The 19,994-nt window shown below is 39.0% G+C and overlaps 1 protein-coding gene across 3 annotated transcripts in view; it reads left to right on the top strand.

Annotated features, from left to right (window-relative positions):
* PTPRR (protein tyrosine phosphatase receptor type R) overlaps window positions 1-19,994 on the top strand; it is a 292,671-nt gene that overhangs the window by 185,603 nt on the left and 87,074 nt on the right. For all 3 annotated transcript variants that reach the window (XM_004457451.4, XM_071218951.1, XM_004457452.4), the window contains one exon: window positions 6,193-6,455. In XM_004457451.4, the coding sequence (XP_004457508.2) occupies window positions 6,193-6,455 (263 nt within the window). The remainder of the gene's footprint in view (window positions 1-6,192; window positions 6,456-19,994) is intronic.

Below are 19,994 nucleotides of genomic sequence, written 5' to 3'. Positions count from 1 at the left end.
AAAGTGAGCAAAAGACTTGAATAGACATTTGTCCAAAGAAGAAATACAAATGGCAGAAAAAAAAAAGAAATATGAAAAAAAGTAGTCAACATCACTATCGATTAGGGAAATGCAAATCAAAGCTGTGATGAGATATTTCACACCTTTTAGAATGGTTACTATTAAACAGTCAGAAAAAGAGACAGAAAACTATAAGTGTTGAAGAAACAGGAACACTTGCTCACTGTTGGTGGGAATGTAGAATGGTATAGCCACTGTGGAGGACTGTTTGTCAGTTCCTCAGGAGGTTGAGTATGAACTTGCCATGTGACCCGGCAATACCATTCTTAGGTATATACCCAGAAAGCCTGAGAGCACTGACAAAAACAAACAGCTGCACACCTCCATATTCATCATCTTTTCTCAGTTTTCATCTTCATCTCTTTATCCTTACATTCCAGGTGGTCTCTTGAGTTTGTCATATATACCACTGATTACATTTTCCACCCCATTGTTTCTGTTCTTTATTACTTGCACAGATTTACATCCTGCTACTGAGTTTTTAATTCCTTGGATTCTTTCTTTTTAATCTCAGCCTGATATATTTCCATCTTAGAGCATTGTGTTTCATCCTACCAAATCTTTATAAAATGATTTTGTTAAACGGATTTTTTTTCCAATATCATTTTGAAAATCCCAGGGAAATATTTCCTAAAATTGCCCTTTTGTAAATTCTGATAGATTTTATTTTCCTCTACACATAATTTTCTTTTTCTGTTTACTTATCCTTTCACAAGAAAAAATGTATTTAGACTTTATGTCTTTCCAGTAGGTTTCAAATGTTACTAGAACGTAAAGGAAATTTGAAAGAGGAGACAGAATATTCCTTTGACTAATTAGAGGAAATGTGTTTGCAAAATACCAGGAAAGCCTTCACCTCCCAAAATCACACTCATTCAGTAAATGGAACCCTGAAAATTAATCAGGGAAGCTCAATTGGTTTACAACTTTTTAAGATGCAGATGTCACCAATGCTGTATATCTTCAGACATTTGCAGATGATGGGTTAAGACACATCTTGTGAATTAACTTATCAAGTCATTTCCTGAGAAAAGACTAGAAAAAACATGAGAATACCTAGTTTCCACAAGAATTGAAGTAGAGGTATCAACATCAAGAAAAGAAGAAAAAAAAACACAAAGGTCTATAGAAAGGGAAGCCTGAAGACACAAAAGAAAAACTTTGTTCACTTCACAAATTGGCCTATGGAGTATTCCATATTCCAGCAAAGCCAGTTCAATTCTTTTAAAATTTGAAAAATGATGGCCATCCCATTCCTGAAAGAGTTCTGCTGAGAATTGGAGGAAAGGGATACTTTTGCTTTGTTCTCTATGAATAAAAATTAAGAGGGAAAAGGAGTAAGGGAGATTTTGTCCAAATTGTTCTTGGATATATGGCCTAAATTTAATATTTTCAAGTATTTACCAGATCCTCAAATTAGTGTATGACTGATGTAGATATTTACCACCATTAAAAATTATGGTTTATAAGTGTAACTATTTTTATTAGTATTTTTAATACTTAATTCTTCTGTGTTGTATTGGAATTCAGATATCTGTATTCATGTCATATTCCCATATTTCATGCTATTCCTTTTTTTCAATTTTTAAAAATTTATTGAAGTATATCCCTCATACACAAACAATAAGTGTATAGTAATAGTTGTGATCCTACAAAATAAGCATACATAACATCATACGGGGCTCTCATACCTCACCCTACTACCAATACCTTGCACTGTTGTGATACATTTTTAACTAATGATTAAAGAGTATCCTCAAAGTATTACTACTAACCAAAGGATTTTCCCGCAACCCACCCTATTATTATTATATCATTTATACATGAACATATATAAACAATAAGAGTATAGCAAAGGTTGTGAACTTAAAGAGCAAACATGCATAACATATACAGGGGCCCCATAAATCAACCCACCAGCAAAACCTTACATTGTTGTGAGACATTTGTTACAAATTATGAAAGAATATTGTCAAAATCTTACTATATTAACCATAGTCCCTATCTTACATTGGTGTATTTTTCCTCCAACCTACCCTATTATTATTTTTTACATATATTTTTATGACTGAAGTTGTAAACTCAAGAAACAATCATGCACATGTGCAGAATTCCCATACAACACCCCTTTATCAACACACCACACAGTGGTAGAACATTAGTCACAGATTATGAGCTAATATCATCAGACTATTACCACCAACCATGCTCCATTGTGTACATTTGGTACACTTTTTCCATACTCTCCCATTATCAATACAGTACATCTTTTTTTTTCCTGATTTTTTTAATTTTTTTATTTCTCTTCCCTTCCTCCCCCCGCCCGTCCCAGTTGTCTGTTCTCTGTGTCTTTCTGCTGCGTGTTCTTCTTTGTCCACTTCTGTTGTTGTCAGTGGCATGGGAATCTGTGTTTCTTTTTGTTGCTCATCTTGTTGTGTCAGCTCTCCATGTGTGCGGCGCCATTCCTGGGCAGGCTGCACTTTCTTTCGCACTGGGCAGCTCTCCTTATGGAGTGCACTCCTTGCGTGTGGGGCTCCCCTATGCGGGGATACCCCTGCATGACACCGCACTCCTTGTGCACATTGGCACTGCGCGTGGGCCAGCTCCACACAGGTCAAGGAGGTTCGGGGTTTGAACCGTGGACCTCCCATAACACAGTACATCTTTAGCATAGATGCATGACTATTACATTATTATTTTTAACCACAGTCCATAGGTCACTCCAGTTGTGTTTTTCCATACTTCTCCACATTCCCACCTCCTTGCAATCATGATATACATCTGCTCTAGTTCAAAAAGGGAACCCTTGCATCTGAACCATCAACCGCAATTTTCATCCACCTCTGGGTTTACTGTGTTATTCAGTCCCTAGATTTTTCTCTAGCTTTCTTTCAATCAACATTTATATCCCTAGACTACCATTTTCAGCCACATTCCCATTTATAAACCAGCTGTTGCTCACTATAATGTGTTACCATCTACTCTATACATTTCCACACTTTTACAATAAAGTTAATTGAAACTTCTACATACACTAAATATCAGTAGTCCATCTCAGTCCTCCTATTACCTCCTTTAAGAATCCATCAGCTACCACCAAATCTCAAAGATATTTTCCCACATTTTCTTCTAGAAGCTTTATGGTTCTTGCTTTTATATTTAGGTATTTTATCCATTTTGAGTTAATTTTTGTAAAAGGTGTGAGATAGGGGTCCTCTTTCCTTCTTTTGGCTATGGATATCCAGTTGCTAAGCACCATTTGTTGAATGGACAATCCTGCCCAAGCTTGGTGGGTTTGACAGGCTAGCCAAAAATCACTTGGCCATAGATGTGAGGGTCTGTTTCTGAACCATCAATTCTGTTCCATTGGTCTATGTGTCTGTCTTTTTGCCAATACTATTCTATTTTTTATCACTGTAGCTAGATCATATTATTTAAAGTCTGGAAGTGAGAGTCCTCCAACTTCACTTTTCCTTTTTAAAATGTTTCTGGCTCTTCAGGACCCCTTACCCTCCAAATAAATTTGATAATCATTTTTTCCATTTATTTTGAAAATGTTTGTGAAATTTTTATTGGAATTGCTTTGAATCTGTATATCAATTTGAGTAGAATTGACATCTTAATGATATTTGGTCTTCCAATCTGTGAGCATGGAATGTTTTTCCAATTATTTAGGACTTTTAAAAAATTTCTTTTAACAATGAGTAGTTTTCTGAATACAAGCACTTTACACCATTAGTTAAGTTTATTCCTGAATATTTGGGCTTTAACCATCAAATTTTATTTTCACCACTCTTTTGACACTTTTAATTACTTTTATTGATATAATCTTCATTTCTAGACTCTCTTCCATGTCTCTCTCTTGTCTTTTCTTTTCAGGCTATAGTACTCCCTTTAGTATGTGCTGCAAAGCCAGTCTCTTGGCTACAAACTCACTCAGTTTCTGTTTATCTTGAATATTCTGAACTCTCCCTCATTTTTGAAAGACAATCTTCCCAGATATAAGATTCTTGGCTGGAAGTTTTTCTCTCACAGTATCTTAAGTATACCATACCTCTGTCTTCTTGCCTCCATGTTTCTGGTTAGAAATAGGCACATTATCTTCTTGGGTATACCTTACATGTTAAATATTGTTTTTCCCTTGCTGCTCTCAGAATTCTTTCTTTGTCTTTGGCATTTGACATTCTGGTGTCAGAGCTGGTCTATTTGGATTTTTTCAGATGGGAGTACATTGTGCTTCTTGGACATGGATATCTATGTTCTTCAATAAGGTTGGGAAGTTTTCTACATTTATTTCTTCAAATATTCCTTCTGCCCCTTTTCCCTTCTTGTGTCCTTCTGAGAAACCCATGACATGTATGTTTACACATCTCTTACTGTCATTTAGTTCCCTGAGGCTTTGTTCAATTTTTCCCATTCTTTACTTCATCTGCATGTTTGCTTTCAGAGGCTTCAAGCTCACCAATCCTTTCTTCTGCCTCCTCAAATCTGCTATTTTAGGATTCCAGTGTATTTTTTGTTTTCTTTATTGCACCTTTCATTCCCATAAGATCTGCTATTTTTCTATGTATGCTTTCAAATTCTTCTTTGTGCTCATCCAATGTCTTCTTGATATCCTTAATCTTTTTAGCCATCTCATTGAATTTATTAAGGAGATTTGTTTGAATATCTATGATTAGTTGTCTCAACTTCTTCATGTCATCTGGAGGCTCATCTTGTTCCTTTAACTGGGCCTTATCTTCCTGTTTCTTGGTGTGGATTGTAATTTTTTGTTTATGTCTTGGCATGTGGCTTACTAGAGTATTTATTTTGGGTGCAGTTTCTCCCTTTGGTTTAGGGCTTCCCCTTTCTCCCTTGCTGGTTGTGCAGTAGGATCCAAGGATGTGGTTGGTGCTGGAAGCTCTGGAAGCTCAAGCTGCCCTCATTGCCCCAGGGGCTGATGAAGTTTCTCCCAACTTTCTCCTTTGCCACAGCCATGTGTAATAATCCAAGTCATGTGAGCCTTGACTGTAATTGCCCAGAGACACTGATGAAGCTTCACACCCCTTTCTCCCCTGCCTGTGGCAGGGATGGAACTGCAAGTGTGGGCAGTAATCTATCCCATGTGGATCCAAAATGACTCAGTTGCCCCAGTAGCCTTCTGACTATTCAGTCTGTGCCAGTCGAATATACCTGCAGTTACCCAGAGAGGCTGGTTCAGGATCTGCCAAGTTATTCCCTGCCAGAGGTGGGACTGAAGCCTAGGCTAGGACTGCAGGCCTATCTAGGTGAAAGAAGCCAGTTCCTACTGTCACTGTGATTTTCAGTTGACCTGGCTTCCCCTCATGCTGGGAGCAGAGTTAAAATGGTGGCTACCAGCCTCTTTTCTACTTGGACAGGTTCAGACTTTAGCTGTTTTTAGGTTTATCCTTTAGCGTGCCAAATTTACTGATCAATAGCTGAAATTGGTGCCCAACCATCTCTTCCTCCTCCATTTTTGGGAAGTAGAGTTCCAATTCCTGCCATGGTATAGCTCCTGAGGTGGCTTGTGCTGCCAGTGGAGGATGGGCACTGGCCTCCAGGGTGTGCAGTGCTCTACTTATGAATCTTCTCTTCAGATGGGCAGCATCCTCCCTCCATTCTTTCAAGAATGTTGCAGGATGCTCTTCTGGTCCCCTGGAGCTCCCAAACAGGTGCTTTAGATAGCTCTGGTTGATTACTAACTGTGCTGTAGCATGAGCTCACTCTACGAGTTTCTTACTCTGCTGCCATGTTGCTGGTTGTCCATGCTATTCCTTTAATAAACTTTCCTTTTCAGTCATTTCAAATGAAACCTTCCCTGTGATCAAATTGACATCCAGCATTTTAATAAAATTAGTCAAATTTGCTTTTGAATGTATCTTTGATTAACAAATTAATATATACATATATTTAAAATTCATGTGCCCCTTAACTAGAAATACAAATATAACTTTTGGAAGAAAAGTCTCAATATCACAAGCTGAGAAATCATCCTAGAGGAGTTTGCTTACTTTATTATTATTAAACCTTTTATTTTGTTTTGTTTTGTTTTGTTTTCTAGGGTGGGGTAGAAGAGAGTATACTTTGTTGTTCAGTGTGAGAAAAAGTGAAAGCTCTTTATCTCCTCTGTAGATTCTTTACAGACTAAAAGAAAGATTCCAGCTTTCCTTGAGACAAGATAAAGAGAAAAATCAGGAGATCCACCTATCACCCATTGCATTACAGCCAGCACAGTCTGAGGGGAAGGCACTCAACAGCATGGTCCAGCCTGAGCAGGCCCCAAAGGTGCTAAATGTTGTTGTGGATCCTCAAGGCCGATGCACTCCTGAGATCAAAGCTACCACCTCTGCCAGCCCTTCTCCTTTCAAAATGAAGCCCATAGGCCTCCAGGAGAGGTAAGAATTTTATCTGCATCCCCCTACCCCTTGCTTTTCTTAAAAGAGTATTTATTAACTGACGAGGCTAAAACTGAGATGATTGATGTAACTGGGTGGAATCATTCACGCAATGGACACCAGGAGGAAGGAGACTTTCAACTAGAGGGCACTTTCTATAACTATTTCTTGAGTACTTACTGAGGGCTTATTGACTTAACAGGTACTATCTCATTTAATTGTCATCAAAACTCTGGAAAGTAGAGACAATGGGAATGAACATACTATGTTCACACTGAAGCCCACATTTCTTGGAGTCAGGTAGAAGGATTCTATATGACAAATTAATTTTTTTATAATTAATTTGAGCTTCCTTTGAGCAAAACAATAAACATTAAGTATCTCAAGATCCATGACATAATTTTTTTGCCTTACTTACCTTTGTGATGTTCTTATACTGATACATTCCCACTTAAAGTAAATGCCTTGTTGAAAATTACAATATATAAAATACATAGATGAAGGGTTGATTCTTTGCTTCCCTAAAATATTAAGTAAAACTTTCCCATGGTATTTCTTAAAATAAGATGCTTCATTTTTATATTTAAATTATGATGTATATTGCATCCAACATTGGGTACCAGGGAACTGAGAGAAATTAGAAGTTCTCAGGGTAAGAAATTAGAAGTTCTTGCTTCTCTTATTTCCTATATCTCCACTTTTTTAGACCTCAAATGTAAATTTTTATCATATTTCTCATGACGGACTGCAACACCCTATAGAACTGAGCGAATAGTGGTGATCCACACACACACACACACAATGCCACATCTCTTCATAAAATAGTTTGGGACTTTAAGACCTGCAGAACACAATGTTTGTCATTCAAAATTCTTTGAAAGAAGAGTAGAAGATCAATGAATGGAGTGTTAAAAGAAAATTTGTTAAAAGGAAATTTCTAAAGTCTGTTAAAAGGAGAACACTCTAACTCCATAATAGAACAAAAATGGAAAACAATCAAGTCCTTCTTTCTAACCCCTCCCTCAAAATACTAAATGTTTTCCTGACAGACTTGGATTCACAATGGGTCTGCATGTGCCAGTCCCTTACTTGGATAACAACAATTGGTTTTGGAGGCTGTTGCCTGGAAAGGTAGATGCAATAGAACTTTCTCCCTGAGGCTAACTAGGAGGTGAGAGAAATGGATTCCAGACCCAGCTCTGCCATCCTCCCTTGACTGGGTGGTCTCACATGAGTCACGCACCCCCATGGGCCTTACTTCCTTCTTCTGTAATATGAGGGAGTTAAACTTGACTTATTACCTTCCTTACAGTTTTTTCACTTTGTTACCCAGATCAGTTTTATGGATTTATGTTTACTTCAAAGAGAAACCTTGAAGCAAGGATCTAAGCATCAGTGGTGTACTGAGAAAAGGGTGGTAGAAAGTAAGTTCTACCCAGATGTAGGCAATAAAGGGGTGCACTGAAGATATAAAGATAATAAAACTGACAAAATATCAGACTTTTATTACCTCCATTCCTTAGCAATTCTAAGCAAGGTCAGTGATAAAATATCTGTTCCAGCCACCGTGCTCTTTGTATGCCACTGCTGGGCATATTAGAATTCCAAGGAGCACATGGTTAAACACCCATGTATTCGTTTCATTGAAATGAAGGTTTGAGAAATACAGGTATGGTGTCTTACACATCTTTTTGGTCTACTGGGGAACTCCAGCAAAGCAAGGGCATAATCAGTGTTAAATGATTTCTGTGCTCTTTCATCTAAAAATATCCCTGCACTCCCACTCAGACCTTCCCACTTTCTTCTCTTTTCAGAGCAGGAAAAACTTCTCTCTCCACAAGGGCTGCAGGTGATACTCTACCAACCCTGACAGATTGCTTCATCAATTTCCTCTTCTATTTTCAACTGTACTTTTTTTGCTAACATCATCCCCTCGACATAGAAACATCCCCCTTTTTTTCACATAGCAATGAAACTCTCCCTTAACCCAATTCCACCTGTGGTTCTTGTCTCATATTCCTTTCTCAGAAAATCGTCTTTTAAGAGCAGGGTATATTTGTTGCCTGTTGTTTTTCTTCAACCCTCCACCCTCACTATTTCTCTCACATGTACTTGCCAAGTTAATCAATGGCCTAACTCCCAAACCCCAAGCTTGTGTTTCATTTCTTTTTATATCTGGCACTGATGACTACTTCCTTTGGGACACTCTCTCTTCTTTTGGTCATTGTTCTGGTACTTAATTGGCTCCTTTCACTTTCCCACACAGACTACTTTCCCCCTTTACCTCAGAATTTCATGTTATATCCTCCTCCCTGGGAAATCCAGCCATCCTTCTTCTCTTTCCACCTTTTACACTGATCGGATGATTCCTAAAATCTGCTTCTCTATTGAGATCCACTCCCATACTTTAATTCTCTACTACATATCCCTTCCCTGATCTTGCTTAAACACCTCAAGTTGAAAATGCTCAAAAATTGAACTCAAAACCTCCATCAGATCATTCCTCTTCTTTTTTATTCTGAATCACAGAAACCTGGTAATAATCCTCAAATCTTCCCCTTTCTCCTTTTCTTCTCCCCACATAGAGGAACATTTTGAAGATCTGGTAACTTTCTCCAAGATATCCCCTCCTGTCCAACCCTAATTCCACTGAGAATTCAAGTTCTCCCCATTTCTCTTAAGCTGTTTCCCAACTGGTCCCCCTGCCTTGAATATGGTCCTCTTCTTGTCCATGCTGTAGACATTCAAGCAAAGGTTTTCTAAATCACATTTGAGTATTCTCTTTTTGAATCAGTGGGTCTACATTTCCCTTAGGAAGAAACTGATAATTCCAGTATATGGAATATGAGACATTTTTCTAATCTTGCCCTTGACAGGTTCAATCTACTACTATTTCCTGCAAAATACTCACCAGCACCCATGCTGCTACTTTGACATTCTTTTAAGCTTAATACATAAGACTTGCCTAGAGCCTGTCATTCTTTTCCCTACCCCTATTTTCCCTTGAATAGTGCCACCAATGTAATGAACATGAATCTGGGCCCACGAATCAAGGGGATAAGAAATGTAGTTTTATTTTTCTATAACTCAACCTAAGCTTTATTGAGTTATACCATCTAAATGGTAGAAATTATGAAATCTCAGCCCTTTTGCAATTCATCTGTCCACTGTGTCCCTGGGGTTGCATCCAAGTTTTAAGAAGACTTTCTCAACATGAAAAATAGGGGTCCTATCTGCCTTTTTGTCATCTTCCAAAACTGTCATCTGCTAAAATGTCTGTATGTCCTTGGTCCCCAGGGGTCCACCCGAGACAGCTACTACCATTTGTCCCTTGCTTGTGTCCACTCAGCCTCTTCATTCCCAGCAGTTACTCAATCCTCCTCCCTCTCTCTTGTCCTCTGTCAGCTATATCCAAGTCACTGTTTGGTGCCCAAGAATCATCCCACATGGAGGCATGGAAAATTCTCTGGGTATATCTAAGGCCTCCTGTACCTAATGCACCAAGCAGCCACTTCTCATGGCTCTAACAAAAATCAGGGTTCCCCCTTGCTGAAGGTCCTTCATCTCCCCAGGACTAAAGCACAAAGGATACAGGGTCCCACTGGTACCTGCACTCTCAAAGCAGCCCCTCCAACACTTCTCCTTCCCCTGAGCCCAGGGACTCTTTGTTAGGTTTTGAGAATGGAAAACCCTGCTCTTCATCATTTCATATTCTCCCATATCTCATCTCCATGACCTGAGTCTGGTTCATTCCAATAAGTGCTTAGCCTTGAAAACTCAAAGCCCAAGACAGGATTCTAATTTCTCTGCTTTCTCCTATCCCATGTCTTCCCAAAGGCAATAACACACCTGACTACAGGGAAGGTTCAAAGGTGAGGGACAGGAGTGGGAAGAAGGAAGGGAATGCAAGGAGAGAAATTCAAGCATCACTTCCTCTTGGAAGCCATTCCAGACTACCTGTCTTACATTACCCTTCCTTTCTTCCTCCAGCTTACCCTGCCAGCTCTGGTATTTGTCATTCTGAATATATGATTCAGTTACCTCTCCTCTGCTCCCTTCTGCTTTAGTCCCATAACTCTGTATGCATAGAGTATTTATGACATTTCTCAGATCTATTTTAAATTTTTATTTGCTAATCTGTCTTATCCAATTTACTCTAATTTTCCTGAAAGCACATAGATGATTCAATTGTTTCTTTATATCTTGTGCATAGAACATAATTCCTGGAAAGCAGAAGTTCCTGGAAATAAATGCTTGATTTAATGAATTAATATATATTATCATGACTAATTCTTAGGTCAACTCCACGTAATTTGGGGAAGCACTTTGCTTATGCCAACATTCCTCCTCTTCTTTTCTCATCCTCATTTTTTTCTGCCATAATTCCTGGCTAAGAAGGAGTAGCAAAGAACTGTAAGAGTGATAAAAAATGAAGGATGTGCAGTGTTTCATGAGGTCAAAAAATTTTTAAGCTTTAAAACTTAATTTATGTGTTCTAATGGTGACTTTAAAATAGCTGCATGTTTTACAGCCCTCCAACTCTTGACCCCAGAGTGAAATAATAATCCACTGTTTATTACATGAAAGTCTGGCTTCATTAAAATCATCAGGTGCCCATAATGGCTGCATTATGAGTCATAGTCCCTAAAATCTTTTGAATCATGTCATATAAATCTCTTGCTCCTAATGGGAAGACTCTATTACTCTGACATAATCAATAATAAAATGTAGAGACTAAATGCATATGCTTTGTTGAGCATAAAGGATGCACCCTTTAAAATTATGAAGATTAAAGAATCTCTTGAAATGAGAGAAACAGCAATTCCCTCTTGTTTTCTCCCTTTATCCAACCAGTCGCCAAATCATATTGATTCTTGCTCTTCCATTTTTCTCATTATTGATTCTCTTTCTGTTACTATCACCCTGAGCCCGGCTCTCATTACCTTCTATCTGAATCGTTGGGTCCTCTGATTATAAAAACAATATTAAGATGATTAATATGTGTTATATATTTCACATATTTTCCCTAATCTGCCTGCATCTAGTTCTCTTCCTTACTGCAATCCATGCTGTCTACTCTTCAGGTTTATCTGTAATAATATTTGCACTATGTTACTTTGCTGTGCAAAAAACCTCTATTCTCACTGCCCTCCTTTGCCTACAGTATTTGGCACAGGCCACCTTGCTGGACCCTTGAGGTCCTGCTGGCCCTGATCCTTCTCTCCAAATGTGTTTGCCATTATTCCCCAAAGTAAGCCTTCTATTCCATCCAGTCTGTTCTCCTCCATACCCTCCTAGGTGTGCTGTGTTCGGCTCCACAATTGCATCTTTGTTCTTCTTCCCTCCTTCCACTTATCCCAAGCCTTGAAAGCCCAAGACAAAACTTACCTCTTACCATTGTCCAGGTAACGTATTCATGCCCATGGTGATTTCTTGCACCTCTGAATCCTTACTTATCCCACTCGTTCTAGCAGTGATTCAAACTAAAGAATTCATCAAGGAACTGAAACTAGTTTTTGAATGTTGCATTTTGTCCCATAACCAGATTGTAAGAATCTTAAGAACAGGTGGTTCAAGATTGTCTTGTGCCTCCCATGATTCCTGTAATCCTAGTGCATAGTAAACACTCGAAAAATATTACACAGATGTAAAGTTTTCCCTTAGATCTTTCCTTTACATTTATATTTCCAAAGAGCGTTCCGTAAAAGCAAAGAGCCTAATGATAAACTACAGAGTTGAGACTCAAAAAAACTTGTTCTAATATGAATTCTGACATTCATTAAATGAGTGACTCAGCAGGTTAATTAACTACTCTGCCGTAGTTTTCCCAGTCTACAAAATATGGATAAGAATATCTGCTCTACCCTACTTGAAAGGGTGCTGTAAAATTAACAATCAATGTGAAATGGCATTGTGCCTCTGAGAAGGAAAAGAAAACTCTAGTATTCTTTTTGTTTTTGTTCTGACTCTATTTTACAAGCCTAGTTTTGTGATTAGTTTTGAACTCAGGAAAATGGAAATTTTGTTTTTTACTGAATTGATAAGTCAAACCTGTCATTTGACATCAAAAATAATTTTTAAACTGCCAGTTGACATAGTTTTTCTCTATCTATAAACTTGTATTCCTAAATCTGGCCACTTGATTTTATCTAATAGTAGCAGCATCAAATGTATTCTTACATAACAAATAAATTCATTTCCCATGGTGAGGCAATAGCTTGGGGAGAGAAATTCAAATGCCTACCTCATACTTTCTACATGAACAACTTGGGACTTGTTCACTCACAACTGGGGAGAATTTGGTGCGTTTGCTCTTGTGCAGGTTGAGCCAGCTGGCGTCTGTCACACGGCTGGCACAACACAAGCCCACGGTTTGCTAGTTCCCTCTCCTTATTTTTCCCATCCTGTCCTCCCCGGGTCCTGCACTTGTCACTCTCGGGAAACTGTATGCAGACCAGGATCGGGGGCTTTCAGGTGCCCAGTAAACGAGGAATCACATTCAGACCCTAGATGACTGTATTTCCTTCACTGTGGATACAGAGAGTTTGTGAAACTTGGAAGTTTCTGCAGATTTCCCCTAATTAGTATGACTAATGGCCAATTTTACGGAGGGAAAATCAACAGGCAAACAGACACATTCATATCATTTCCTCATTTTCCTCACATGGTTTTCTATTAGAAGGAAACCTGAGCAAGGACAGTTAGAGAAGTGTCCAAAAAGGAAAGGTGAGCCCGTGGTGGTCTAGGACTCTTTGCTGACCTTCTCCCTGATCAGTAGAGGGCTGTTCGGAATAACACATCGGTGCAGGTTTTCTTTCTAACACAACAATATGCGGGCCCCCAAGGGTTACTGAAACCCAGTAAACATCCTCTCACTTTTTTTAAGCGTTACTATTATGTGGTTTGTTTTTCATGTACTGTATAAATAATGATATAGCGCCTAACTACATGAGTTTAAAGGTTTACTTAGGCTTGCAAGACTGGCTGAACCTGGGATACTCCGAGACCCCTATCTGAACTAGAAATATGTCTGGAATGGTGGAAGCTTTTAAAAGACGTTCTTTTGCAAGAAATGTTGGGTATTAAACCCCCAAACTCAAAACCTTTGTTTACTAGTTTCCTCCTGGCAAAACGGAAGGTCCTAGCTTCCGCTCCCTGCTCCCCCTAGCGGAGAAACATTTCAATGCTCACTTGATTCAAAACGTTTACCTTCTTAATTTGTAATCAAATCATCTCCCTTTGGAAGATATGAGTAAAAGAAAGGATATAGACTGGATCTGACTAAATGTCAGGGTACAGAGTATGCAGAAATACTCTGGAAATTAAAATCTTTCTTCATGAAATAGACCTACCAAAGAAAAAATAGTCTGTCTCCCTTATTTTCTGTCAAGAGAAACTGAGCCCCAGAATCTTGCTGTCTTAGAGAATCACTGAAAGCACAGCCTGAGTCTGGGATTCTTGTCCAAATGATTTATGGAAAGAATGATCTCAGGTAAAGGTTGTAGGAAAGTAGGAGAAGCAGAAGAGAGAAGAAGTATGTGTACAAATGCCTCAGCCTGATGCCTCAGGAGTTCTGGTGCATGAGTGTGTAGCTCCTCATAGATAACCACCCCACCTTCAGGCGAATGGGCTGGGCATTTGTAACTGCATCAGCAGTCATTGACTGCAGACTCCCCTGGGGATGGGGGAAGGCATAACTTCCCAGACTAGACAGCTCTGGAGTAGCTAGCTGCCATCAGTTGAGAGAGCTTCACCAGATAAGAAGCAGCTGTGCACCATTAGCAGCCTGGATGGGGGTTGGGGCACCAGTCTGGTAAGGAGATCGAATGGCGCACCAACAGCACTGCTGTGCTTGAAAGGCTAGCTATAGCAGAGTCGGTTTTGTATGTGTGTTCATGTTTTCCTCTGATCTTTCCAGGTTAATCCACATACCACATGTACTCCCTCAAATAAACCCCATTTGTTCTAATGCAACCTATGACTCAACACCATTGAACATCTATTAAGCATGTCTCTTCTGCTCAGTGTGACAATAGAAGGCATGGTTTTAGTTTCTTTGTTACTAAAGCAAATACCATGCAATGGGTTGGCTTGAACAATGAAAATTTATTGACTCATGGTTTTGAGTCTCGAAGAAGTCCTAACAAAGTCCTCATCAAGATGATGTTTTCTTCCCAATGACTGGCATTCTGGGGCTGGCTGCTAGCAATCCTTGGTCCTTAGCTCCTCTGTCACATGACAGTGCACATGGCAGCACTTCCTGGCCTCTCCCTTCTCTTCCAGTTTCCACTGACTTCCAGTTTTCATTGACTTTCAGCTTCTGGCTTCTTCCTCTATAGCTTTCTCTCTCTCAGTCTGAATTTCACTCTGTTTTTGAAGGCCTCTCAAAATAAGATTAAAACCCATCCTGGTTGAGTTGGGCCACACCTTAACAGAAGTAACCTTATCAAAAGGTCCTACGTAAATGTGTTCATACCCACAGAAATGAATTAAATTAAAGACCATGTTTTTCTGGGGTACAAATCTCATCACCACAGGCACCATAGCATAACACATAGCCAACAACCCTTTAGAAGCCAATCCTAACTTAACTCCAAAAAGCATCAAAATAATGACTCAGAAACATTTATTGACCCTTTTCGTGCATTGTTATTTAATCCTTACATGATATCTATTATCCTCTCATTACAGTTGAAGAATTTAACATTCAGAAAGTTTAAGTTACTGCCCAAATAAATTAATAGTAAGTTACTAGCTGTGTGAGTGTGACAACCAAAACTTAAGCCCAGTCTGGCTCCAGAGGCTGTAATACTAACAAGTACTATATTGCTACTCTTTGAGAGGGGATAAAAACACATTTTTATGGTCTATGGAAAAATAAATGAAAAAATAAATTAAAACTCAATATCTTTAGTAAGTAAATGTATTATGAAGTATCACACCATTACTCCTCTTGGCAAATTTCATGCTTGGCTTTCAGAATACAGAATACTTTCCAGATTCCAAAGCAAATAAGGTGCAACTTTGTGAAATCGATTCAAATTGCTTCTACTGAATAACCATTTGTTACCACTCTAGAAACTCACTGTCAGTCTCAGCTTTTTCATTTATCCGGTTGTTCCCATTCTCCAGACCCAGAGGTAATCCAATGTAAAGGACCTAGATGATGCTGAACATGAATACAGTAAGGAAGCTGAAGTGAAGGGGAGATTTGAGATGGTAATCCAGAAAATTCAAGTCAAAACTGCTCATCCAAGGATTTGGCGGGGCAGGGCAGTAGAGGTTGGGAGTGATGGGTGATAGGGGGGTCTTTATGCTATTCAAACTATCTGTTCATGCATTTCACTATGCTTGTGTGGTGGACAGTGACGATGGGCGGAGTAGCAGGGACAGCACATGGTTAGGCTCCTCCAGCAGCTGTTGCTCATACTCTGTGAGAAGGACAAATAATAAAAGCTAAGGTTTTAAACACTTACCTAGTACATGCCAAGTATTATATTAATATATTATCTGCATGAAGTTGCATGAATCTTCACAACATCCCTTTAGGCAAGTACTATTTCCATTCCTTTCTTGCAGGTGAACCAACAGACTTAGATTGCATAACATGCTCAACATCATACAGAAATAAAATGGAGCTGGAGAGTCAAACCTAGACAGTCTGGCTATCAAATCTGCATGTAACTACTCTATATGATAGAGATTATACAATTTTAACCTTTTATTACTTTTTACAATCACATATTCTTATAAAATATTTAAAAGGGGATATTCCAGGAAATGCAGGGACATTGGAAACATGCACAAACCCTTTGATAACAGTGAACATCATGCTATTGTAATCCTTATGTGTAGGATAGACACAATTGCATTTTTATGTAGGTGGGTTTCTGAAGAGCTAAAAAAAAATCCTTAATGTGTTCTTTCCTTTCTTTCTTTCTTTCTTTCTTTCTTTCTTTCTTTCTTTCTTTCTTTCTTTCTTTCTTTCTTTCTTTCTATCAGAAACTCACTGGGATTAAGAAAATAGAGGCAAACTTTTGAAATCTGTCTAAAAATTAAAGGCAAGTCATGGGACAAAATGTAATAGTGTCAAGTGAAAGAAATTACAGCAAATACAACCCAGGGAGTAGAACAGAACAGGAGCAAAGAGATATATTTTTTAAAGAATTAAAACTAGAGGAGTTCTGCTTGCAAAGATTAAAAAGGGCCATAACAGGCAAGAATAGGCTTACCTTCTCTCTAAGCAGACCCTGAAATGTTCGTGACATGGCTAAATGAGTCCCAAGAGTTTAGACCTGGAAGCTGCTCTAACAACCATCACTGTAATTGCTCTTTTCCTCTCCACTCTTCCTCTCTCCCCACTCACGAACCCCCAGCAGAATCGGGAGTCAGGTCCTATGAGTCCTCTTCCTGTTTTATCTGCCCCCAGGCTACCCATCTTATAAGCTGCCACGTCCTGAAATTTTAGCAGAAAGGACTTCCTAGTGCTCCCATCCCACCCATCCTTCAATATCCATTAACTTGCAACCTGATCCTGGACACAGGCTTCCAGCTTTTTACAAGGTGGTCTCTGTTTCCACTCACCTGGGGGTCAAAACCCAATTACCTTATGGAAACTTTCATGACAGTTTTGTGAGGTATTGCCTATTTCTAGAGAGTTATACTGACTTCTCCTCGCTGCACGACTTTAGCATTTCTGTAGAGTTCTTGTTGACCTGTTGTAGCATAATTTTTTGAGATTCGCGTCTGCTGGTCAAATTGGACTTTGATTTTGGAGACTACTAAAGGCAGAACTTTTAAAAATGAGAGTTCAACTCTTTGCTAGGGGATCATGTTCCAGATCTTGATGTACAGGTTGACACAATTAAGTGAAATAGGCTTTTTCGTAGGCACATTTTAATCAGGGCAAGCAGGGACAATTCCCAGCGTGCCCTTGGCTTCCTTCCTATTTTGGGAGAGCCGAGCTCCGCATCTTCTATATTTTGTCAGGGAGCTTTACCTCACCCGCGGACCCTTTTGCCTTTGGAATTATTTGAAATGGCTCATCAAGCTAGAGCTCAGGGGCCCACTGTGTGCACTCTGCGTCCTCATGAAGTGAGGCACCACTCTGCTCTCATCAAACTGCCCCAGATATTGATGTGTGATAATCTGTAAACAGAGCGATTAATTCCCCCGAAAAATCCCAGATCACTCAAGGTAGGTGATTTCAGCAAAATTATTTTGAAACAGATGGGGTTTTTTTTCCTATAAGTAGATTATAAACTTTAATGTGTCCTTTCCATTTAGCAAAGTGTCATGATAATCCAGGTGTAATTTAAACACGGAGGGGGCTACATTCTTAGATCTGTTTTGAAGCCAATTGAAGACTAGATGAAGTCCATCTGATTGTAGTACGTGGAAATAGTGTCCCCTAGTGGACAACTGCATGCTGACGCAGTGGCTCTCTAGTCTCATCTAGAGGAAGCTGGCTCTTGTTTTTGTATAGAATCCATAATGACTTTAATGTCCTGTTTGGCAGGTATTTTAGAAAAAGGTCTTGGCATAGTGATGAAAGAACTGTAGGTTGAGAAATAACAAGTTGGTGTGAACTCTTTCAAATATGATATGCTTTCCAAGAATCTTAGTATACAATCATTTCCATTTGTATTTAATCTACAAATAATTTTAAGGACAAAGTGTCAAATGAAATTATTTTTTTCCTAATAATGTCTTATAATATATAAATCCTTTTATTTAAGAGACCTTTTTTTTTTTTAAATCAGAGGTTTAAGTATAAGCCGCATGATTCTTCCCCTTTTCCAAGCCCACCCCATCCTACTTACCTTACTTCTCACTCCACTACCCCCTTTCCCTTTTGGTTCTGATTTCCTCACTTGCTAGTGTCTATAGAACAATGCCTGACACATACTACATGCTCCATACATATATGCTAAATCTCAATGTGAGAAAAGGAACAAGCCCTTTTATGGGGTACAAAAATACTTTCCTAAGAAGGAAACCCAGATAAACTCAGGTAAACCCTTGCACTGTGTCTCTGGTGTTAGCAGTTTGCCTGGCTTCGTTAGGCAACCACCAGGGCAGGGTTGGCCATCTTTCCTCAGTGTCCACACGGCACCACAGGGCTCAGACGGGAGCCTTCAAAACCCTCGTTCCCCTGCTCTGAATATGGTCTTCAGAATGATCAGTTTTAGTCTTATTTTGTCTTATTTGCTGCTGAATTTTGGCTTCCACATTAGTATTTTGTCACTAAATCCCTATTCAGAGGTATATTCTTTTCATGATAGAATCATTAGTTGAACTAAGGATTTTGAGAAACAAAATTGGAATTTTAAACCCACTTTAATAAGAAATGAAAGTTTTTAAAAAACGAGTAAGCTCTAAAGGAGAAGTAAGAGTGAGTGCATTAATAGTATGGCAAAGACCTACTAAAGATTGAAGGAATATACTTCAAACATGAATCCTTAGCGGGTTAGAAGCACTAATAGACTTGACTCCGAAGGGCACTTGGCTGTACTCAAAATTCTGTCACTTTTTCGAGTCAGCTCTCTCTCATTGTCCGAGGCAGTTTTTCCAGATTTGTGCTGCTCTCCTTCAATTCCCTTCCTCCACCCCATCCAAGGGAAAACTGAATACCTCTAGACATTTGTAATGCTCTCCTTCCTTGCTCCCCCCACCCCACCCATTCCCCAACACACACAGGAGCTAGAATCCCCTGGGAGCCATTTATTTTTGTGTCCTTACTTCCTACTTCCATACGCATAGCTGGGGTTCTTAAATACTGAGTGAGTGATACAGTTAGTCTTCCTCATCTATTTCATTTCTGAAATGTCCCTTCAGCTCTCGAAAGTCCAGGGGCAGGGAAAACGCCTCACTTGCCACCTCATTCCGGGTGCTTAAATTCTCCAGCCACTGGATGTGACCAGTGAGTTGTTAATGCCTGTGCTTCCTGCACTCCTGTTTAGTGCATAAATCTTGAAAAATTTAAGAAACTCTATCCTGAGCCTGGTATGACAGCACATCAAATTCTTAGGCAAAAATCACACAATTGAATGATTCCATATTTGTAAAAGAACCACTTAGAAATCTAGACAGAGGTCTCAGATAACGAAATTGCAAGTTTCTCCAGGTAAAGAATGATCCTTATCTTTGAACAATCTTTAGAACTTTGTATTCGGGGCGTGTCCTTGTCTTCACCTTCCCATCTGTGCACTTTATAGTGCCAACTCTTTTGTTTAAGTAATTGTGAAGCTTTTGTGGAAGAGTTTCTTCTATCCAACTTCCTGATCCAGGAGATTTTTATAATTTCATCCACATTAATGATGGCTTGTTTGCCAGCACTGTTTTATGAAATAGGGTTTATCTTACTTGTTAAATCAGTCAGTTTTGCTATCTTGACTTTAAAAGTGTACCATTGCCCACTCCACCCTCATAATTCATGGAGTGTTAAATATATCAAGGATAGAAATTAATAGAAAAAGCAAAACGGTGCAAGGGAAGGATTTAGGTGCTAAGGCAGTTCAGAGTAGAGTGAATTTACTT

The sequence above is a fragment of the Dasypus novemcinctus genome, chromosome 12 (assembly GCF_030445035.2).
Source record: "Dasypus novemcinctus isolate mDasNov1 chromosome 12, mDasNov1.1.hap2, whole genome shotgun sequence".
Taxonomy (NCBI): Eukaryota; Metazoa; Chordata; class Mammalia; order Cingulata; family Dasypodidae; genus Dasypus; species Dasypus novemcinctus.
Note: the sequence above shows the minus strand (reverse complement) of the source record. Positions and strands in the feature narration are given on the sequence as shown.